Raw genomic sequence first — 20,508 nt, 5'->3', positions numbered from 1 at the left:
TTAATGAACAGCCTTAGAATAATTTGGCAACTGTTAATAATCACTGTTAGACCAATGTTTTAGTTTTAAGAATGTTTGTAGCATTCTGATTCTAATTACATCTATGAATATATTTACATTTTTCCACATAGAAAATTTTGACATATTTTTTGAGACAAGGACATTTGATTTACCATCGTATCATTAAATTATCATTCAAGATTTGGAAAGCCATCTTCAACATTATCAGATTACAAACATATTATATTGAACAACATGCACTGTAAAAAATGTCTGTACTTTTAACGGTAAAAGAATGCAAAAATGCTACAGAAAAAAATAATGTTAATTGGTTAACAGCTTTACATATACAGTAAAAAATGATAATATAGATTTACAAGAACTCAGATGTAATTTTACGGTAATATATTGTAAAAAAAAAAAAAAAAAAAAACATTTACATTTATTCATTTGAATGAATGTTACATTTGTATAGCACTTTTCTAGACACTCAAAGCACTTTACATAGTACAGGGGGAATCTCCTCAACCATAACCAGCTATTGGAGGAGAGGAGAATGTAGAGCGATAGAGCCAATTAAAGGATGGGGATAAAGGCCATGATTGATAAGGGCCCATGGGGGAAATTTGGCCAGGACACCAGTGTTACACCCCTACTCTTTGCAAGAAGTGCCCTTGGATTTTTAATGACCACAGAGAGTCAGGACCTCAGTTTAACATCTCATCCAAAGGATGGTTCCTTTTTACATTATAGAGTCCCCATCACTATACTGGGGCATTAGGAGCCACACAGACCACAGGGTGAGCACCCCCTGCTGGCCTCCCTAGTACCTCTTCCAGCAGCAAGCTTAGTTTTCCCAGGAGTTCTCCCATCCAGGTATTGACCCCGCTCAACTTCAGTGAGTAACCAGTTTAGAGCTACTGGGTGATATGGCTGCTTTATCCAAAGCAATATAAAAAAGAGGAATAATATCATTTTTAGATGTAAAAGTTATGATTTTACTGTATAATTAATGGTAAAACTGTATCACTGTAATAAATGTCAGCAATTTTAATCATAAAAGACTGTAAAAATGCTTCAGTAAAAAAGGTTAATTGGATTACAGGTAGTTACCTTAAAATATACGGTACAAAATTATACCCTATAAAGACAGTGCATGTAATTTTACAGCAAAAATGTTGTAAAAAAAAAAATATACATGTAAGAAGTATAATTTTACTGTATAATTTAACTATAAAAATGTATTATTATGTATTATAAGTGAGTATGCATATTTTTTACGGTAAATTATTGTTCAAATTACGGTAAAACAACAATAATCGGTGGTCCCAGAATTCCATGCATGACCCATCACATTTCATTATATTTCATGGGAATAGTTATGTTTCTTTTTATTTTTAATATCAATTATGTACATTGGGGTGTCCTGTGTTATATTGTTTGTAGTCAATTATAATTGCATTATTTTAATTTCACATGTGTTACCCTGATGGTGTTTTGTGTTTTGTGAGTTACACTGTCCACGCTGCATCTACTTGCTCCTTGAAGGGTCTCTCTTGATTAAGTCATCTTCAGAATCAGAATCAGAATGAGCTTTATTGCCAGGAATATTGTCTGGAAGTGTATAGATTTTGAAGGGAGGGCAGGGGGAAAACAATAATCCTCTAAGCAGCCCAAACTGTCCTTTATAGAATAGAATCCTTTATTTAGGTCACACATTATACACACAGGTTTTGCATATATACAGTGACATTTATTAGTTTTCACATATAGCTGGGGTCAGAGTGCAGGGTACATGATACAGGATATAGGATTAAGGGCCTTGCTCAAGGGCCCAACAGTGGCATCATGGCAGTGTTGAGGCTTGAACCCCTGACCTTCAGGTCAGTAACCCATAGCCTTGACCACCAAGCCACCACTGCCCCTTCTGATTAGCTGCTGCCTGTCTGTCAGAAAGCTGGTAATCCACTGACAGATAGATGTTGGTGTAATTTAGTCTGGAGGATAGCTGTGATGATGTTGAATGCCGAACTGAAGTCCACAAAAAGGATCCTTGCATATGCCTTGGTCTGTCTAGATGTTGAAGTATGTAATGCAGTCCCATATTGACTGCATCCTCCACAGACCTGTTGGCTCTAAGCAAATTGAAGGGGATCTAGAAAGGGTCCAGTGATGTCCTTCAGGTGGGCCAACACCAGTCTCTCAAATGATTTCATGATCACATGTCAGGGCGACAGATCAGTAGTCATTAAGTCCTGTGATTTTTGGTTTCTTGAAAATGGGGACCAGCTGGTCAGCACAGGATCTAAGACAAGTGGGATCAATTTAATAATATAAACAGTAAGGGACCTGTGTAGTTCAGAGAGTAAAGATGCTGACTACCACACCTGGAGTTGCAAGTTCGAATCCAGGGCATGCTGAGTGACACCAGTCAGGCTTCCGAAGTAACAGATTGGCCGGTTTCTAGGGTGGGTAGAGTCACGTTGGGTGAACATCCTCGTGGTCACCATAATGTGGTTCTCGCTCTCAGTGGGGCAATTGGTGAGTTATGTGTGGATGCTGCGGAGAACAGCGTGAAGCCTCCACACACTCTACGTCTCCGCGGTAAAGCATTCAACAAGCCACGTGTTAAGATGTGTGGAAAGATGGTCTCAAACACGGAGGCAACTGAGATTCGTCCTCCACCACTCGGATTGAGGCGAGTCACTACGCCACCACAAGGACTTGGAGCGCATTGGGCATTCCAAATTGGGGAGAAAATGGGAGAAAATAAAAAAAATCTACCAATAAATAAATAATAATAATAATTTAAAAGGTAGCGAACCGTAAAATATACAGGTGTCAAAATAAAAGCCTGAACGTGACCACAGCTTTTTTTTTATAATGTAGGTTAATTTCATCCATTTACAAACATTATTTAGTCACTTCCTAAAATACAAATAAAAAATTTCAATAATTGCATTTGTTTTAGTTTAGAGCCTGACATTTGATAAAATCACCACACAGAAGAGGGGAAACATGCTTTACGAATGCAACGTTTTCTTCAGACGTTGTCTTTTTACTCTTATTAAAATTCTTGTTAGCATCTAATGGGGGGTTTAGTTTAGTTTGAGTTACGGTTCTGGGTCATTAGCTGTCATTCTTTTCCTTTTAGGCTCTTCAGGAACCCATTAACATGCAGATGTGAGGGACACATTGCACAGCAAACAGCTCAAACAGAACTTAAAATGCACAAACACAAATTGCATCCAAATACTGGCCTTGATAAGGTAGTAGCGGAAACAATATATCTATTAGACTGCCATTAGACTGCCATTAGATATGGCAGTCTAATAGATATATTGTTTCCGCTGCTACCTTACCAAAGCCAGTATTTGGATGCAATTTGTGAGGGTGCATTTTGACCTTTAGGGTGGGCAACACGTTCAGCTTTTCGTGTGACCAGAGGGGTCCTCCTTGGTCCTTTCGCAATGCTTCCCCAGCCCCCCCTTAGATCCGACCATGTACCTTGCCTCAGTTTTTTTATCCACAAAATACACATGGTCAAAAAGACACACAAATTCATGTAACTTCCAATTAATACCGTAAGTGTGTGTGTCTGTGCGTATTTTGGCTTCCATCTTTATCTGTCCATCGAATTTTTCACAAGCTTTCATTCTTTTCATGCTTTCAATACCAGACGTGATGTATCTCATATTCCATTCCAAATATTCCGAAGACTTTAAAGGCCAAATTCAATTCTAATGACTCTTAAACTAAAACAATGTTGCCCTGCATGTAAAGACATCACAATTGCCCATTCAAATAGAAAAAAATTTAAATAAACATGAACATTATTTAAGTTTATTTATTTAGGAGTAGTTTATAAACCATTCGAATCTCAGCAGTTTGATGATACACTGGAAGTTAATCTGCATTCATGGTCCATTGACGTAAAATGGAAATGAAATAATGTCATGTGTATGTAACGTCTATTGGATGAATTCTAGGATGAAGTCTCGTTAATCATTTACCTTACAAATGGTGCCAGCAAATACGCACACACATGTATACACAGAAATACACACACATACTCTCTCTCTCTCTCTCTCTCTCTCTCTCTCTAAAGGGAAACCTTGCCTATAAAAGCTCCTCCTGGACAATAACTACTTGACAAACAGAAACTCAGCACGGAACTCCTGCCACCTGCCATGAACGCACACCTCCTCTCCTCACTGCTTCTCTGCACTGGTGAGTTTGGGTTTCACCATTCCTGTGTTACATCCTTTCTGATCTGTCATCCTCAGGGCTTCCCTAACTGGAAATTTGAGGGATTTTTTGAAATGTTATGTATTTGCTATACACTTATATCCAAAGCATCTTACAGTGCATTTAAGATTTCCTGGGAATTTAACCCATTATATTGGCAATAATAGCATCATGATCAACCAGTTGAGCTACAGGTACCTACATATTGAATACAATCAACAAAAAAACGAAAACATAGTCCTGAAATTGCTCATTTTTGAGTGCAATCTCCATAGATCGATTTTTGAAAATCCTTATCCAGTTATCATAAATGAAAGGAAAAGTCATAGATGTTCATTGGTCAAAAAGTGTGGGAATGCTGTAACATCTTCCCTCCCATGCTGAGGACAAAGTCTATATATTTCTTAATTTTATTCAGCCCCAAATCCACTTAAGACGGTGAACTTCCTCCAAAACCAGGTTAATTCTCTTTATTGAACTCTTTTGAGTGCACTGTGAGAATTTGTGTCACAGACAGGCAGGGCTTGTAATATCATGTTTCTGAATAGCTGAATAATAATGTCAGATCAGACTTTTCTCTTTCAAAACCGTAGGTGTATGTGAGAACATCACACAGTTTAAAGCTCGGCTCTCTGTTGTCATAATCAACGTCACAAAGTGCTTATTGTTCGATGCAAAGAGACAGGATTAGGGCGTCACAGAGCAGGGTTAAATGTATATTTAGCTTTCTGAAATATGTGTTCTAACATAACAAAGGTCATCCCGGCACACAATAATAGGTGTGTGCATGTTTCTAGGAGAGGAATTTCTTTGACAAATAAAAACAGGATTCCACGTTCCAGGTATACCTGTAGGAGTGTTCACACTCAATGCATGTACTCGAAAATTCTCAGTGCAGACTCGTTGGACAGCAAAAGTCAACTATTTATACCTGTCTTAAAAGACACTTAGAGTAAGCTCTTATAAATGTATGAATGTCATTGACATTGATGACAAAATATCAAATCAAGTGGCATTTATTTTAAAGCGAGATAGCACAAGCACTCTTTTTGAGCAAAACATTTCACAAAAAAGTACATTTTGGGTCTTAAATATGAAAATCACACACATATATACAGTTAAAAAATGATTTGGACTTTCTTGTTGTCAAATGCTAATGGAACTTGTTGTGATTTGTGTGACGTTACCATTAGGGTGATTAGTGTTACCTCTGGTGAATTTGGAGCCTGTTAAATTTAAGCCAGTCTTCATTTCTCAGTTTTCTGCAAAAATGCAGATTTATGTGCAGTTGGATCTACTGGGGAGAATCTAATGTGACATATGTCTGACTGAGAATCCAGTAAAAATTGCCCTTATACTGTAAAAGACATTTAAACTATATTTAAATAATTAAAAACTAAGACACTTTAATCGTAGGTGAGTTAAGTTAGCATAAATAACAATTAAGTGAGAGATCCAGACTATATATACTCACCTAAAGGATTATTAGGAACACCTGTTCAATTTCTCATTAATGCAATTATCTAATCAACCAATCACATGGCAGTTGCTTCAATGCATTTAGGGGTGTGGTCCTGGTCAAGACAATCTCCTGAACTCCAAACTGAATGTCAGAATGGGAAAGAAAGGTCATTTAAGCAATTTTGAGCGTGGCATGGTTGTTGGTGCCAGACGGGCCAGTCTGAGTATTTCACAATCTGCTCAGTTACTGGGATTTTCACGCACAACCATTTCTAGGGTTTACAAAGAATGGTGTGAAAAGGAAAAACATCCAGTATGTGGCAGTCCTGTGGGCGAAAATGCCTTGTTGATGCTAGAGGTCAGAGGAGAATGGGCCGACTGATTCAAGCTGATAGAAGAGCAACTTTGCCTGAAATAACCACTCGTTACAACCGAGGTATGCAGCAAAGAATTTGTGAAGCCACAACACGCACAACCTTGAGGCGGATGGGCTACAACAGCAGAAGACCCCACCGGGTACCACTCATCTCCCCTACAAATAGGAAAAAGAGGCTACAATTTGCAAGAGCTCACCAAAATTGGACAGTTGAAGACTGGAAAAATGTTGCCTGGTCTGATGAGTCTCGATTTCTGTTGAGACATTCAGATGGTAGAGTCAGAATTTGGCGTAAACAGAATGAGAACATGGATCCATCGTGCCTTGTTACCACTGTGCAGGCTGGTGGTGGTGGTGTAATGGTGTGGGATGTTTTCTTGGCACACTTTAGGCCCCTTAGTGCCAATTGGGCATCGTTTAAATGCCACGGCCTACCTGAATATTGTTTCTGACCATGTCCATCCCTTTATGGCCACCATGTACCCATCCTCTGATGGCTACTTCCAGCAGGATAATGCACCATGTCACAAAGCTCGAATCATTTCAAATTGGTTTCTTGAACATGACATTGAGTTCACTGTACTAAAATGGCCCCCACAGTCACCAGATCTCATCCCAATAGAGCATCTTTGGGATGTGGTGGAACGGGAGCTTCGTGCCCTGGATGTGCATCCCACAAATCTCCATCAACTGCAAGATGCTATCCTATCAATATGGGCCAACATTTCTAAAGAATGCTTTCAGCACCTTGTTGAATCAATGCCACGTAGAATTAAGGCAGTTCTGAAGGCGAAAGGGGGTCAAACACAGTATTAGTATGGTGTTCCTAATAATCCTTTAGGTGAGTGTATATAGAGGCTGTAGCCTTTAGCCTCCTTGTTAGCACACCCGGTTCGAGTCCCGTTCGGAGCGAGTCAACCAGGGCTGGTTACACATGCCTGCAAGACATGAGGGAGAGCAAACAACGAAACACACAGAACAAACCGACCAACTCACCAGAGCCGTGATATATATATATCATTTTTAAATATTTAAAGATAACTATGTATAATTATATATTGATATAAATATGTATAATCTTTATATATTGAATTATTGTTATATGAGGGGCTTTCTCAGCAAATATTTGTATATGCGATTAAATGTGATTAATCACGATTAATTAATCGGGACACCATGTAATTAATTCGATTAAACATTTGAATCGATTGACAGCCCTAATATATATATACAGTGCATCTGGAAAGTATTCACAGCGTTTCACTTTTTTCACATTTTGTTATGTTACAGCCTTATTCCAAAATGTATTAAATTCATCATTTTAATACCCCATAATGACAACGTGAAAGAAGTTTGTTTGAAATCTTTGCAAATTTATTAAAAAAAAAAAACGAAAAAAATCACATAATCACATATATATATATATATATATATATATATATATATATATATATATATATATATATATATACACACAGTCAATATGGGACTGCATTACATACTTCAACATCTAGACAGACCAGGGACTTATGCAAGGATACTATTAGTTGATTTCAGTTCGGCTTTTAACACCATCAACCCTGCTCTCCGATGGACTAAATTACACCAACTCTCTGTTCCCACGTCTATCTGTCAGTGGATCACCAGCTTTTTGATAGACAGGCAGCTGGTGAGAATGGGGAAATTCACCTCCAGCACCTGTACAATCAGCACTGGTGCCCCGCAGGGATGTGTGCTCTCCCCACTACTCTTCTCCCACAACACAAATGACGGCACTGCCAAGGACCCCTCTGTTAAGCTCCTGAAGTTTGCAGATGACACTACAATCATCTGCCTCATCCAAAATGACGATGAGTCTGCATACAGAAGGGAGGTTGAACAGCTGGCCATCTGGTGCAAACAAAACAACCTGGAGCTGAACACGCTCAAAACAGTGGAGATGATTGTGGACTTTAGGAGGAACACCTCAACGCTGACCCCCCCCTCACCATTCTGAACAGCACTGTGGCAGCAGTGGAGTCATTCAGGTTCCTCGGCACTACCATCTCATGGGACATGAAGTAGGAGACCCACATTGACTCAGCAGAGGTTGTACTTCCTTCACCAGTTGAGGAAGTTCAACCTGCCACAGGCGCTGCTGATACAGCTCTACACAGCAGTCATTGAGTCTGTCCTCTGCACTTCTATAACTGTCTGTTTTGGTTGAGCTACCAAGTCAGACATCAGAAGACTTCAAATGATAGTTCAGACTGCTGAGAGGATTATTGGCGCTCTCCTACCCACCCTGACGAAACACACAGCACACTTCCTCTTCGAACTGTTGCCCTCTGGCTGGCGCTACAGAGCTCTGAGCACCAGAACCGTCAGACACAGGAACAGTTTCTTCCCTCAGGCTGCCCCCAACTGCCCCCAAATACTTTCCTTTGGTCAATACAACCATGTGCAATATTCAATCCATACATTCCTACTTATATCCATATTTAATTTATATTCTTTAACATTTCCTACTAACATTATTGCACTATTGTATATTTCTCTATTTATTATCTTTTAAATTGTATTTTTGTTATTATTTTTTAAGTCACTATCTGTATATATGTTTAAATGTATCTGTTTGTATGTATGTATATGGTTGCATTCTCTTGCACTGGAAGCTTCTGACACCATGACAAATTCCTTGTGTGTGTAAGCATACTTTGCAATAAAGCTCATTCTTTTCGGGTAATTAATTACTGTAAAAAGACCCGGTTCAAAAGAGTCATTTGTTTATGAATCAGACATCATGGCTCGTGCTGTTTGTGTTGTGCAGTGAGCTTATCTCAACAGAAAGGGTGAAAAGTGTCGTGAGACATGTTTGTGCACGCTCTAAAGATGTATTTACGTTACCCTAAAACAGGCAAGTAAAACATAGTCAAAAGAAATATATTTATATATTTCATATATTTTGGATTTTATGAGTTGTATCTCCCAGCCAGGATTTGTTGCCCTATAAGTCCTATAGGACTTCCCCTCTTATTTAAAAAAATATCATATGTGTGCGTGTGAGTGTGGGCAGGTTTGGGTGGTTTACGATAAACATTTTTAAACATTTGCTTAAAAAACATACTAAACTAAGTTTTTTGAAAATGTAAAAATGCAGAGATTTTTCTGTGAGGGTTAGGTTTAGGGGTAGGGTTAAGGGATAGAATCTATAGATTGTACAGTATAAAAATTATGTCTATGGAGATTCCACATGAGGATAGCTGCACCAACATGAGAGAGTGTGTGTGAGAGAGAGAGAGAGTGTGTGTGTGTGAGAGAGAGAAAGTGTGTGTGAGAGAGCGAGTGTGTGTTAGTGTGTGTGTGAGAGAGAGAGAGAGAGAGAGAGAGTGTGTGTGTGTGTGTGTGTGTGTGTGTGTGTGTGTGTGTGTGTGTGTGTGTGTGTGTGTGTGTGTGTGTGTGTGTGTGTGAGCGTGTATTTATCACTTTGTGGGGACCAAATGTCCCCATAAGGATAGTAAAACCCGAATTTTTTGACGTTGTGGGGACATTTTGTTGGTCCCCATGAGGAAAACAGCTTATAAATCATACTAAATTATGTTTTTTGAAAATGTAAAAATGCAGAAAGTTTTCTGTGAGGGTTAGGTTTAGGGGTAGGGTTAGGTTTAGGGGATAGAATATAAAGTTTGTACAGTATAAAAACCATTATGTCAATGGAAAGTCCCCATAAAACGTGTGTGTGTGTGTGTGTGTGTGTGTGTGTGTGTGTGTGTGTGTGTGTGTGTGTGTGTGTGTGTGTGTGTGTGTGTGTGTGTGTGTGTGTGTGTGTGTGTGTGTGTGTGTGTGTGTGTGTGTGTGTGTGTGTGTGTGTGTGTGTGTTAGGGGCAGTGGTTGAGGCTCTGGGTGACTGACCAGAAGGTTTGGGTTCAAGCCCCAGCACTGCCAAGATGCCACTGTTGGGCCCTTGAGCAAGGCTTTTAACCCTATCTACTCCAGAGGCACTGTATCATGTCTGACCCCAACTTGGGATATAACATATACATTTCACTGTATATATGCAAAGAAATTATTTATAATGTGTGACCAAAATAAAGGCTTCTATTCTATGGAAAAGTGATCTGTGACTGAATGTAAAAATGAATTGCAAAAACAGCTCAGAAAATACATGTACATATAATATAAAACATCAAGCAAAATTTTGATTAGTGATTAACCTGTTGTTAAAGTCAACATGAAACATCGAAACCAATTTCAATTCTGTGATATGAGTTAAAGAGAGAAAAAATGTGCAACCTGATTTTGTCTACTGAAGGAAATCAGGTAGCAGGTGTGCAGCCAGAGAAGTAGAAATAATGGACTCTAATTTTGTACAGTATTTACAACAGGTGCAGTATTAATACATACAACCTCTCCTTTTTTCCACCCGCTCCCGTCTTTCTTTCAATCTTTCGCTAGTCTGCTCAGTTTATACAGTACATGGGGTGTTTACAGTATGACTCAAGAATATCTACAATAAGATTAACAGCTCTTTATCTGCACTAATTCAGGTTAATGTGTCATTATGATATAATAATGAAGCGTTTGATCCTGTTATTATTTTCTAACTGGGTCGAAACTCAATCCCAAACAGCATTTCACACAGTATTAGAAATTATCAAACATTTCTGCTGTGATGTAACAATGGCCTGTGATGTCACTCTGTGTGTGTGTGTGTGTGTGTGTGTTTGCATGCAGTTTGCAGCATAGTTTTCTTCACAAGTTCAGTCGCCGCACACACGTCCGCGTTGGATCATGTGACCTTGATGTCAGTGTCAGGGGAGGGGCTTCAGAGCGCGGCGGGAGAAGATTTGGAATCGGATGATGATCAGGATCCATCAGGAATGTTCAATGACCCAAATTTGTTTAAAGGTATATCTCTCACACACACAAACCTGTCCATATATACTTGTGACAACTTTCAACAGGCACACATTATTCTTAAATTAAGCTAATTATAATTACTACACTGTAACATTTACAGACACTTTTTGGCGCTTAAAAAAAAAACTATTGTATCCCCTTTTCTCCCTAATTTGGAGTGCCCAATTCTCACTACTTAGTAGGTCCTCATGGTGGCACGGTTCCTCACCTCAATCTGGGTGGCGGAAGACAAGTCTCAGTTGTCTCCACTTCTGAGACAGTCAATCCACGCATCTTATCACATGACTCGTTGTGCATGACACCGCAGAGACTCATAGCATGTGTAGGCTCATGCTACTCTCCGTGACTCACACACAACTTACCACATGCGAGAACCACTAATCGTGACCACGAGGAGGTTACCCCATGTTTTGTTTGTTTTTTGCATAAAGTAAATGAATCATTAAGAACACTTTGTATTGTGATATTTGCATTGCAATATTTGCAAGACAATTAGCACATTTTCCACTCAATTCGAATCACTGTAACCCTACATTTTTTGTAATTCTCATGGATGAGTCTAATTAAATTGTCATTAATACCGTAATGAAAAATCACTCTTTTGTTGCAATACAGTCCACATTATTGTGCTTAATTGCCATGATAATGGCAATAGTACTAAAATAGGCTTAATTTTCTTTATGCAAAATATCATTTTATTTTTGGGTGATACATATATTCTTCAATATGGGATTCAACTGTAGTAATACTATTTTGCCAGAAACTATGGCTACCATGGGAAATAAATAATAAAAAATGTCATTTACTTTTAATTTGGTTAACTATATACACTGGCGGCCAAAAGTTTGGAATAATGTTCAGATTTTGCTCTTATGGAAAGAAATTGGTACTTTTATTCACCAAAGTGGCATTCAGCTGATCACAATGTATGTTCAGGACATTAATAACATGATAAATTACTATTACAATTGTAAAAAAATTACTTTTATACTCAGGTGATATTTCACCCCACACTTCCTGTAGCACTTCCTATAGATGCGACTGTCTTGTCGGGCACTTCTCACGCACCTTACAGTCTAGCTGATCCCACAAAAGCTCAATGGGGTTAAGATCCATAACACTCTTTTCCAATTATCTGTTGACCAATATCTGTGTTTCTTTGTCCACTCAAACCTTTTATTTTTGTTTTTCTGTTTCAAAAGTGTCTTTGTCTTTGCAATTCTTCCCATAAGGCCTCCTGAGTCTTCTCTTTACTGTTGTACATGAAACTGGTGTTGAGTGGGTAGAATTCAATGAAGCTCTCAGCGGAGGAAATGTGAGGCGTCTATTTCTCAAACTAGAGACTCTGATGTACTTCTCCTCTTGTTTAGTTGCACATCTGGTCTTCCACATCTCTTTCTGTCCTTGTTAGAGCCAGTTGTCCTTTGTCTTTGAAGACTTTAGTGTACACTTTCAGTTTTCTGGCAATTTCAAGCATTGTATAGCCTTCATTCCTCAAAACAATGATTGACTGATGAGTATCTAGAGAAAGCTGTTTCTTTTTTATGCCATTTTTAACCTATATTGTCCTTAAGATAACACAAAATGACCTGTGGTAACACAAAAACAAACACAAAGACAATGTTAAGCTTCATTTAACGAACGAAATACCTTTCAACTGTGTTTGATATAATGGCAAGTGATTTTCTAGTTCCAAATTAGCAATGTAGCATGATTACTCAATGATAAGGTGTTGGAGTGATGCTGCTGTCTAGATGTGATCAAAAATGACTTTTTTTTAAAATAACTGATGGTGCTGTTTTTTACATCAGTAATGTCCTGACTATACTTTGTGATCAGTTGAATGCCACTTTGGTGAATTAAAGTACCAATTTCATTTTCGAAACAGCAAAATCTGTACATTATTCCAAACTTTTGGCCGCCTGTTTAAATACACATTATATTGTATATTTACTCGCACGAGTATACAGTAAAAAGTCACCAGTAATTGTTACTTCAGTTATCAATTTCTACTTGATCAAACCCATAAAAAATATTTTCAATGGTATTATTATTAATTATTGGTTATTAGGTAAAACATATTTGCATTGGGAAAAAACAGTTCATTTAGATTTTACTACATGAAGCACATTTTTAAGTTACCTGACAAAACATTTTATACAGTCTATACACACACAAGCGCCTCAAAGTGTCTCATTTGTCTAATTGTTTTTCAGTACACCAAGTGAATGCAGAAGAGCAGAATCACAGACCCTCTGGTCGCAAAAAGAACAAAGGAAGAAAAAAGAATAAAAAAATCACACCTGTTCAGCCCCATCACACCTTCAATCATAAAAGCCAGAGCATGACAGATGACCCCTGCTTGACCTCTCATCTCGACTATTGCATCCACGGCCACTGCACGTTCCTTCACGACCTGAGAGAGCCTGTTTGTGTGTGAGTGACTCTTATTTGCATGCACACTACATAGAAACATATACAGTATATCACAGTGTTTGACCGACCATTGGCAGATGGGGTGTGTGTTAATTCATCATTTGACTGCACTAATGATCTGACTGGCTCTTTAACCTCGTGCGACCCGGTGTACACATGCGTGGACGTTGTATTTTGGCTTTGCTATATTATAATTTCATTTAAACTGACTGACCTCAGTTCAGGAGACTCTGGGCTCTCAGGAAAGGCACAAACTTCAGACGTACATAGTCATATGACAAAACAAAGAGGCGAATATCACAGCAGAGCTTGTCTTTGGGAGAAAAGCCAATAAAACTACAACTGGTAAAAACATTGAAACGTGTTTGAGTCATAAGATTAGAGACTCTAGTTTCATCCGATACGCCATTTTTCAAATTTGACCGATTTATCGCGAAATCCCACGCTGGTAAACACAATGTACACTAATGTGTACAATATCACAAGGATTTAATTCGAAATCCTACATTTACTGTGCATTTTTAAACTGAGAATTGTTTTTGCTTTCAGAGGCTTTATACAGAGTTAGGCTCATTTCGAACTGTTCTGAGACCAGTGAAGACAGACAGCACACTGGAGGTTAAGTCATTCACTAAATAGGGAGCGAGGGAGCTTTCCTATGCTGCAAAGTGCATTCACTCCTAAAATATGACCAAAAGTTCTGTTTTAGGCTGCAGATGATGTTTGGAGCACGCAACATGGTTGGCAGTGATTGGATGATGCTGGCCATTACTTTTGAATCAGAATTATTTTTGCTAATATCTGATGTAATGTCAGTAACGTCTCAAACATGAATAACCAACACTCCTGGAAACATAATAAACAATTTGATTGAAAAAAAGATGACTTTCTTTAGCTTGGTATTATTTAAAATTTCACAACTTAGTCCCGCTGTCCCGCTGTGAAGTGGCCCTCAAGATGGGAAATTTTAAACAATGTCTGAAAGCCGCATCTACAGCAGCGTACTAGCTACACGGACGTGAGCTAGAGGAACTTCAAGTCAAGTCAAGCCAAGTTAAGTCCCGCTGTCCACATATGTTGCCATACATTTTTAGGAAAACTCTTTGTTCTAGAATTTTATTTAATTTTGTATGCATGTTTATAAGGTGCTACTAGTTTCAAATCAAAAAGGGAAATGGAAAATGCACACAGCAGTCACGCTTAGGCCTCATGAGGTTAAATCCACTTTCTGATTGCACTATTGATCTGATTGGCTCTTTATATCCTTTATTGATTTATTTATTTGACCCCATTAATGATATGAGTGGTTCTTTAAATGGACTGTCTAATTGTTTCAGATGTAACAGAGGATATGATGGGGAACGCTGTGGAATCCAGCTTCTTCAGACGTCAGGTGAACGGGACGACAGCAGCACAGAGACGACACACACTGCACTCATCATCATGGCCGTCATCCTGTCTGTCATCAGCTGTCTAGCCATCCTTCTCATGATCTGTGTGCAGTAAGTCCAGCTGTACAGCACGCATTACATTCAGTGTATGCATGATAAATATACACCCATTTTGGACACACCTGCTCATTCTTTATTGTTTACTATTTTTAACATTTTAGAATATAGCAGCAAAGCCATCAAATCTATGAAATTACACAAATGGACATCTGGAAGTTGTGTAGTGATCAAAATATGTTCAGCAAATGGACAACTTCATGAGGTGCATCCTGAGATGCTTTTTAAAGCTAGGACAATGATAGGTTCAATCTAGCTTCTACAATCCCTTCATCGGGCCAGTGGTGGCTCAGCGGTTGAGGCTCTGGATTACTGACCAAAAGGTCAGGGGATCAAGCCCCAGCACAGTCAAGATGCCACTGTTGGGCCCTTGAGCAAGGCCCTTGACCCTATCTGCTCCAGGGGTGCTGTTTCATGGTTGACCCTGCACTCTGACCCCAGCTTAGTTGGGTATGTTAGATATGCGAAAACAACTGCATTTCATTGGCTCTGTACTTGTACTTTGCACAATGACAGTAAAGTTGAATCTTAATCTTAAACAGTATCGAAGGAGTTCACATGTATGCTGGACACTTGTTGGCTGCTTTTCCAGCACTATATGGTCCAACACATCCATTTCCAAAAGGTGTTGTAACAAATCCCTTGGTTCCAGGGAATGAGGAAGTGGAAGATGGCGTACTTCCTTCAAATAAAAAACCACTCAGCTTTCCCCAGACCTCACTCGCCACATATCGGTGCTCGATGGTAATTGGTCTGCACTTATATAGTGCTTTTTTAACCTTAGCAGTATTCAAAGCATCACATTCACCCATTCATACACACATTCACACATCAATGATGGCTGAGCTGCCATGCAAGGTGCTAGCCTGCCATTGGGAGCAACTTGGTGTTCAGTGTCTTGCCCAAGTACACTTCGGCATGTGGAGTCGTGTGGGCCGGGAATCAAATCACCAACCCTGTGATTAGTGGCCGACCCGCTCTACCACCTGAGCCACAGCCGACCCCACACACAATTTATATGGTAAAACTTAACCATAATGTTCCATTTGATAACATTAGTTAATATGAACATACAATACTATATTTTTACAGCATTTATGAATCTTTATTGTTATTTTCAACATATAGGAATACATTTTTAAAATCAAAAGTTATACAGTATAGGTTAACCAATGAACAATGGTATTTTTTGTTAAATAGCATTTGCACAGATTAATTATGTAAACAATATATTGTTCATTGTAAGTTCATGATTCCTAATGCATTAACTAATGTTAAGGAATAGAACCTTATTGTAAAGTTTTACCATTTATATTTTTAATTTACATATATGTCACCATTTATATTTCCTTTCATAGGCAAAATCATTGAAAATGTTGTTTCCAAACAGCTGAACAAATTCTTAATCTCGAATGGCTACTTGGGCTATTTCCAGTCTGGTTTCCGACCACATCATAGCACAGAGACGACACTCATAATGGTCCTTATTGATATTCGGCTAAATACTGATTCAGGCAAAATATCAGTGCTGGTATTATTAGATCTCAGTATTGCTTTTGACATAGTTGACCACAACATTCTCCTAGACAGATTGGAAAACTGGGTAGGGCTCTCTGGGAGGGTCATCAGCTGCTTCAGGTCATATCTTGAAGGGAGGGGTTACTATGTGAACATAGGCAACTATGAATCTGAGTGGACATCCGTGACGTGTGGAGTCCCATAAGGCTCAACTCTTGCACCGCTCCTGTTCAACCTGTATATGCTTCCACTAGGCCAAATTATGTAATAGAACCAAATTGTGCACCATAGCTATGCAGACGATACCCAGATCTATAAAGCCCTAATGCAAAATGACTACAGCCCCATAGACTCTCTGTGCCAGTGCATTGATGAACTTTACAATTGGATGAACCAAAACGTCCTTCAGTTAAATAACTACAAGACAGAAGTCATTGTATTTGGCAACAAAGGAGAAATTCCCAAGGGGAACACATACCTTGACTCCAAGGGTCTAAAGACAAAAAATCAAGTAAGAAATCTTGGTGTCATTTTAGAGTCAGACCTTAGTTTCAGTAGTCACATCAAAGCAATAACTCAATCGGCCTACTATCATCTAAACAATATAGCCAGAATGAGATGTTTTGCTTCCAGTCAAGACTTAGAGAAACTTGTTTATGCATTCATCACCAGTAGGGTGGACTACTGCAATGGACTCCTCACCGGCCTTTCCAAAAAGACCATTAGACACCTGGAGCTCATTCAGAATGCTGCTGGCAGGATTCTCACCAGAACCAAAAACATCACTCATCGGCCTAGGACTTAAATACATTGCAGATATGCTTGTTGAATATATAAACCTAACAGATCTCTCAGATCATTAGGATCAAGTCAATTCGAATTTCAAGGGTTCACTCAAAAACAAGGCGAGACAGCTTTTAGCTATTATGCCACCCGCAGCTGGAACCAGCTTCCAGAAGAGGTCAGGTGTGCTCCAACAGTAGCCACATTTAAATCCAGACTGTAAACACATCTGTTTAGCCGTGCATTTATTCACTGAGCACTGTGCTGCACTTACTGATTGCACTGCATCATTTTATATCTGTATTTCTTTTTTTATTCATTTTAATATTTTGTTTATCTAATTTCTTGTTCTTAATTGGTTTTAAAATGTATTTTATCTTGTATATTCTTATCATTTATATGTAAAGTACTTTGCATTGCCATTCTGCATGAAATGTGCTATATATTAGTAAACTTGCCTTGCCTAAGGAAAAACCTTAAGATCAGTAGGTTTTTAAGATAAATTCACAAAGTTGTAGTGTGTGTATATATACTTTATATTCACTGTTGTGTCATTGCTCATTTTATCAGCTACAGAACACATCACCGATTACAGACGACTTTTCTGAGTTCAGCTAATGAGACAGAGCAACTTGAGAAGAAGAACATCGAGGTGTAAGGAGATAGAAGTGAGAACCAAACACACACATATGCACACACACACACACACACACACACCATCATCATACAAAGAATCATTACATCAAATTAGTGTTTTGTGGCTTGTAGTCCAAGTCTATTAGCTTTGAAGCCATCTATATGCTGGTATATTCATAAAAAGTTTTACTTTTGCATGCTGGCATGAGTAATGAGATCTCTTTCAGTTCCATTCTGTGCCATTTGAGCTATCATATACTGTAGAGCTGTTCAACCATGAACTCAATTTGTATGCAAACCCGGAAACTTTTAGCAGATACATACATTTCAAATTGTCTTTCACTTCCATGAAAATGAATTGAAAATGTTCATGACTCATCCTGCACAACACAGATTTTTGTCTTATCAAATGCTCTCTAGTAGAGCTGGCCAATATGCCGATATATATCGTGCCAACGATGGACATTGTCAATCAATAGATATTTTTCAATATCATGTTTTTCACGATAAGTAAAAATCCATACGTTTTTCCGGCATTGAAAATGTCTGCAAATTCAATGACATTTATCTAGCATTCGGCGCTATATATGCTTCTTACCTTCTCACGCGCATCTGTGTTTCACGTGAGTGCCACGCACGCTATCTCTGGAATACGCAAGAGCGAGTCCAGCAAGCTTCTTGATATTTGTGCTCCAGAGACAGGAGAGCACAGAGTGGGATCACTCGTGCTATTCAATCCGGCTTCTCTCGATAACGCAGCACAGATCACAAAGGTTACGTGACTCATTATCCTGAGTTTTTGTTTTTAGCTTAAAACGAGGAAGTCAGGGCTGGACTGGGAAGAGAAATTGGCCTGGGATTTTACATAGCATCTGGCCCAAAAGTTGAGCAGGGGGGAGGGTGTTGTGTTCGCTCTTTTTGGCGCCGTTTTGTGGTCTGTTCTGCATAACGCGGTGTCTCATTTTAGCTTATCTCGGTCCGTTTCGCGGCCAACCGACCGGCCTGCTCGGTTCTTCCGATGGCCAGTCCGCCCAAGATTGGCCCCAAAGTGCGTCGGCCAACCGGGAAAATGCCCGGTATGCCAGATTACCAGTCCAGCCCTGAGGAAGTCAAACATCTCAAATGGCTTTCCAGTCTAACATTCTAACCGACACTGACGAGGAACACAGCTCTGTGTCATGCACCCAAATAAAGGGGTTTTAAACTATGCATCATCACCCTTACTAAAATTAAGTATTATGTTTTTCTTTGTTGCAGTGCTTTGAGAAGATATTGAGTTTATAATAACAATATTATTGGTCAACAACATATCAGACTGAATTGTGCGTCATAATTTGAAATTTAGCATTATGGTAAGAATTTTTTTTTTTTCATGTCAACACAGGAAAGAAAACTGTGCTTGTCAAGTGATTTCATGGGATCTTTATCTTTCAGTTTGGAGTGTGGAATCTAAAATAACGATTGTAAGATACACATTTCAATTTAACATTTATATTTCTATTTAATCGTTTTTAAATATATATTTTAACAACAAATTTATTACAAAATTTGCACAAAAAAAAAGAGGAAAAACTGTAAAAAAAATGAAATAAAAAATACAAATCTGAAATGCATATTTTGTGGGAAAAGATGTGCAGTTTTGGTTGTTAAATATGAAGGGAAAAATGTGTTTATTGAAACGCATCTTATTTTGTATTAAGGCTCCATAATTGTATGTATGTTGTTGTAACAATGTGTATTTACAGTATATACACACACACACACACTCACACACCATTTTATCAGATAATAAATGATGCGGTCATGCTAAGTTTAAATGTTATTTTGTTTTTGTTTTTCAGGTCTAATGGCAGTCTCACCAATGTTGAATGCACTACAGATAAATTGCACATAGAACGCTGTAACAATATATATATTTATTGTTTGTAACTATTTATTTACAAAGCTTATTATTTCCTACACTTTGTGTTTGTGTCTATTTTGATAATAAAAAAAAATGTTTATTTGATTTGTGTTATTTCTTTACTCATATGGAATAAAGGACACTCATAAGATTTGTGTTACTCTCGTTCACACTATCTGTTTCCTCTTCTCTGCAATATTATTTTCTCTCACTTTTACATTGACTAGTAAAGTTTCGCTTAACCTGTCTGTGCCAGATAAGTTCATTGTGCAACATGTTTCTTAATTGAAAAGCTTAAAACAGTCTATAAAGATTTGTACCATACTGAGTTTACTGTAATCAATCAACAATATTACCAATGCACACAAACTCACCACTGCATATAGCCAGATTACTACTTAAAGAATAATAAAAACAATCTTTTTAGAAAATATATGACAATTTTCAAAGAATCTAAGGTCAGAAAAATATTGGAAATAGGACGAAAATAGATAGTAATCTCTCTAAATGATAAATGTAGAGCTGCATATGTCCCATACTCTCACAACAAACACAGTATAATATGTAAAATTTTAAGGAAAATTAAAGGATTCATGATGCTGGCAGCAATTTATTAAAATAAAGCCTCAATGTTTTACTTATTACGAATGAAAGAATCGGTTCAGTTAGTCAGTCACTAAACTTGCTTAGTGATTTACGCTAAACTTGCTTCATTGTTTCCTACACTTAAAATTCAGCTA

At 38.2% G+C, this 20,508-nt stretch overlaps 1 protein-coding gene across 2 annotated transcripts; it reads left to right on the top strand.

Annotated features, from left to right (window-relative positions):
* Window positions 1–4,170: 4,170 nt before the first annotated feature.
* LOC127623064 (proheparin-binding EGF-like growth factor) lies at window positions 4,171–19,824 on the top strand. Of its 2 annotated transcripts, none has more exons than XM_052097265.1 (6): window positions 4,171–4,230; window positions 10,799–10,972; window positions 13,201–13,420; window positions 14,758–14,922; window positions 17,800–17,897; window positions 19,707–19,824. In XM_052097265.1, the coding sequence occupies exons 1-5, from the start codon at window positions 4,191–4,193 to the stop codon at window positions 17,885–17,887; spliced, it is 687 nt and encodes a 228-aa protein (XP_051953225.1). In that variant the 5' UTR covers window positions 4,171–4,190; the 3' UTR covers window positions 17,888–17,897; window positions 19,707–19,824. The 2 variants fall into 2 exon arrangements, with proteins under 2 accessions (XP_051953225.1, XP_051953231.1); XM_052097271.1 differs by lacking the exon at window positions 19,707–19,824 and adding an exon at window positions 19,250–19,303.
* Window positions 19,825–20,508: the final 684 nt, after the last annotated feature.

This window comes from Xyrauchen texanus, chromosome 3, assembly GCF_025860055.1.
Source record: "Xyrauchen texanus isolate HMW12.3.18 chromosome 3, RBS_HiC_50CHRs, whole genome shotgun sequence".
NCBI classification, from domain to species: domain Eukaryota; kingdom Metazoa; phylum Chordata; class Actinopteri; order Cypriniformes; family Catostomidae; genus Xyrauchen; species Xyrauchen texanus.
This window is presented reverse-complemented; position numbering and strand designations above follow the sequence as displayed.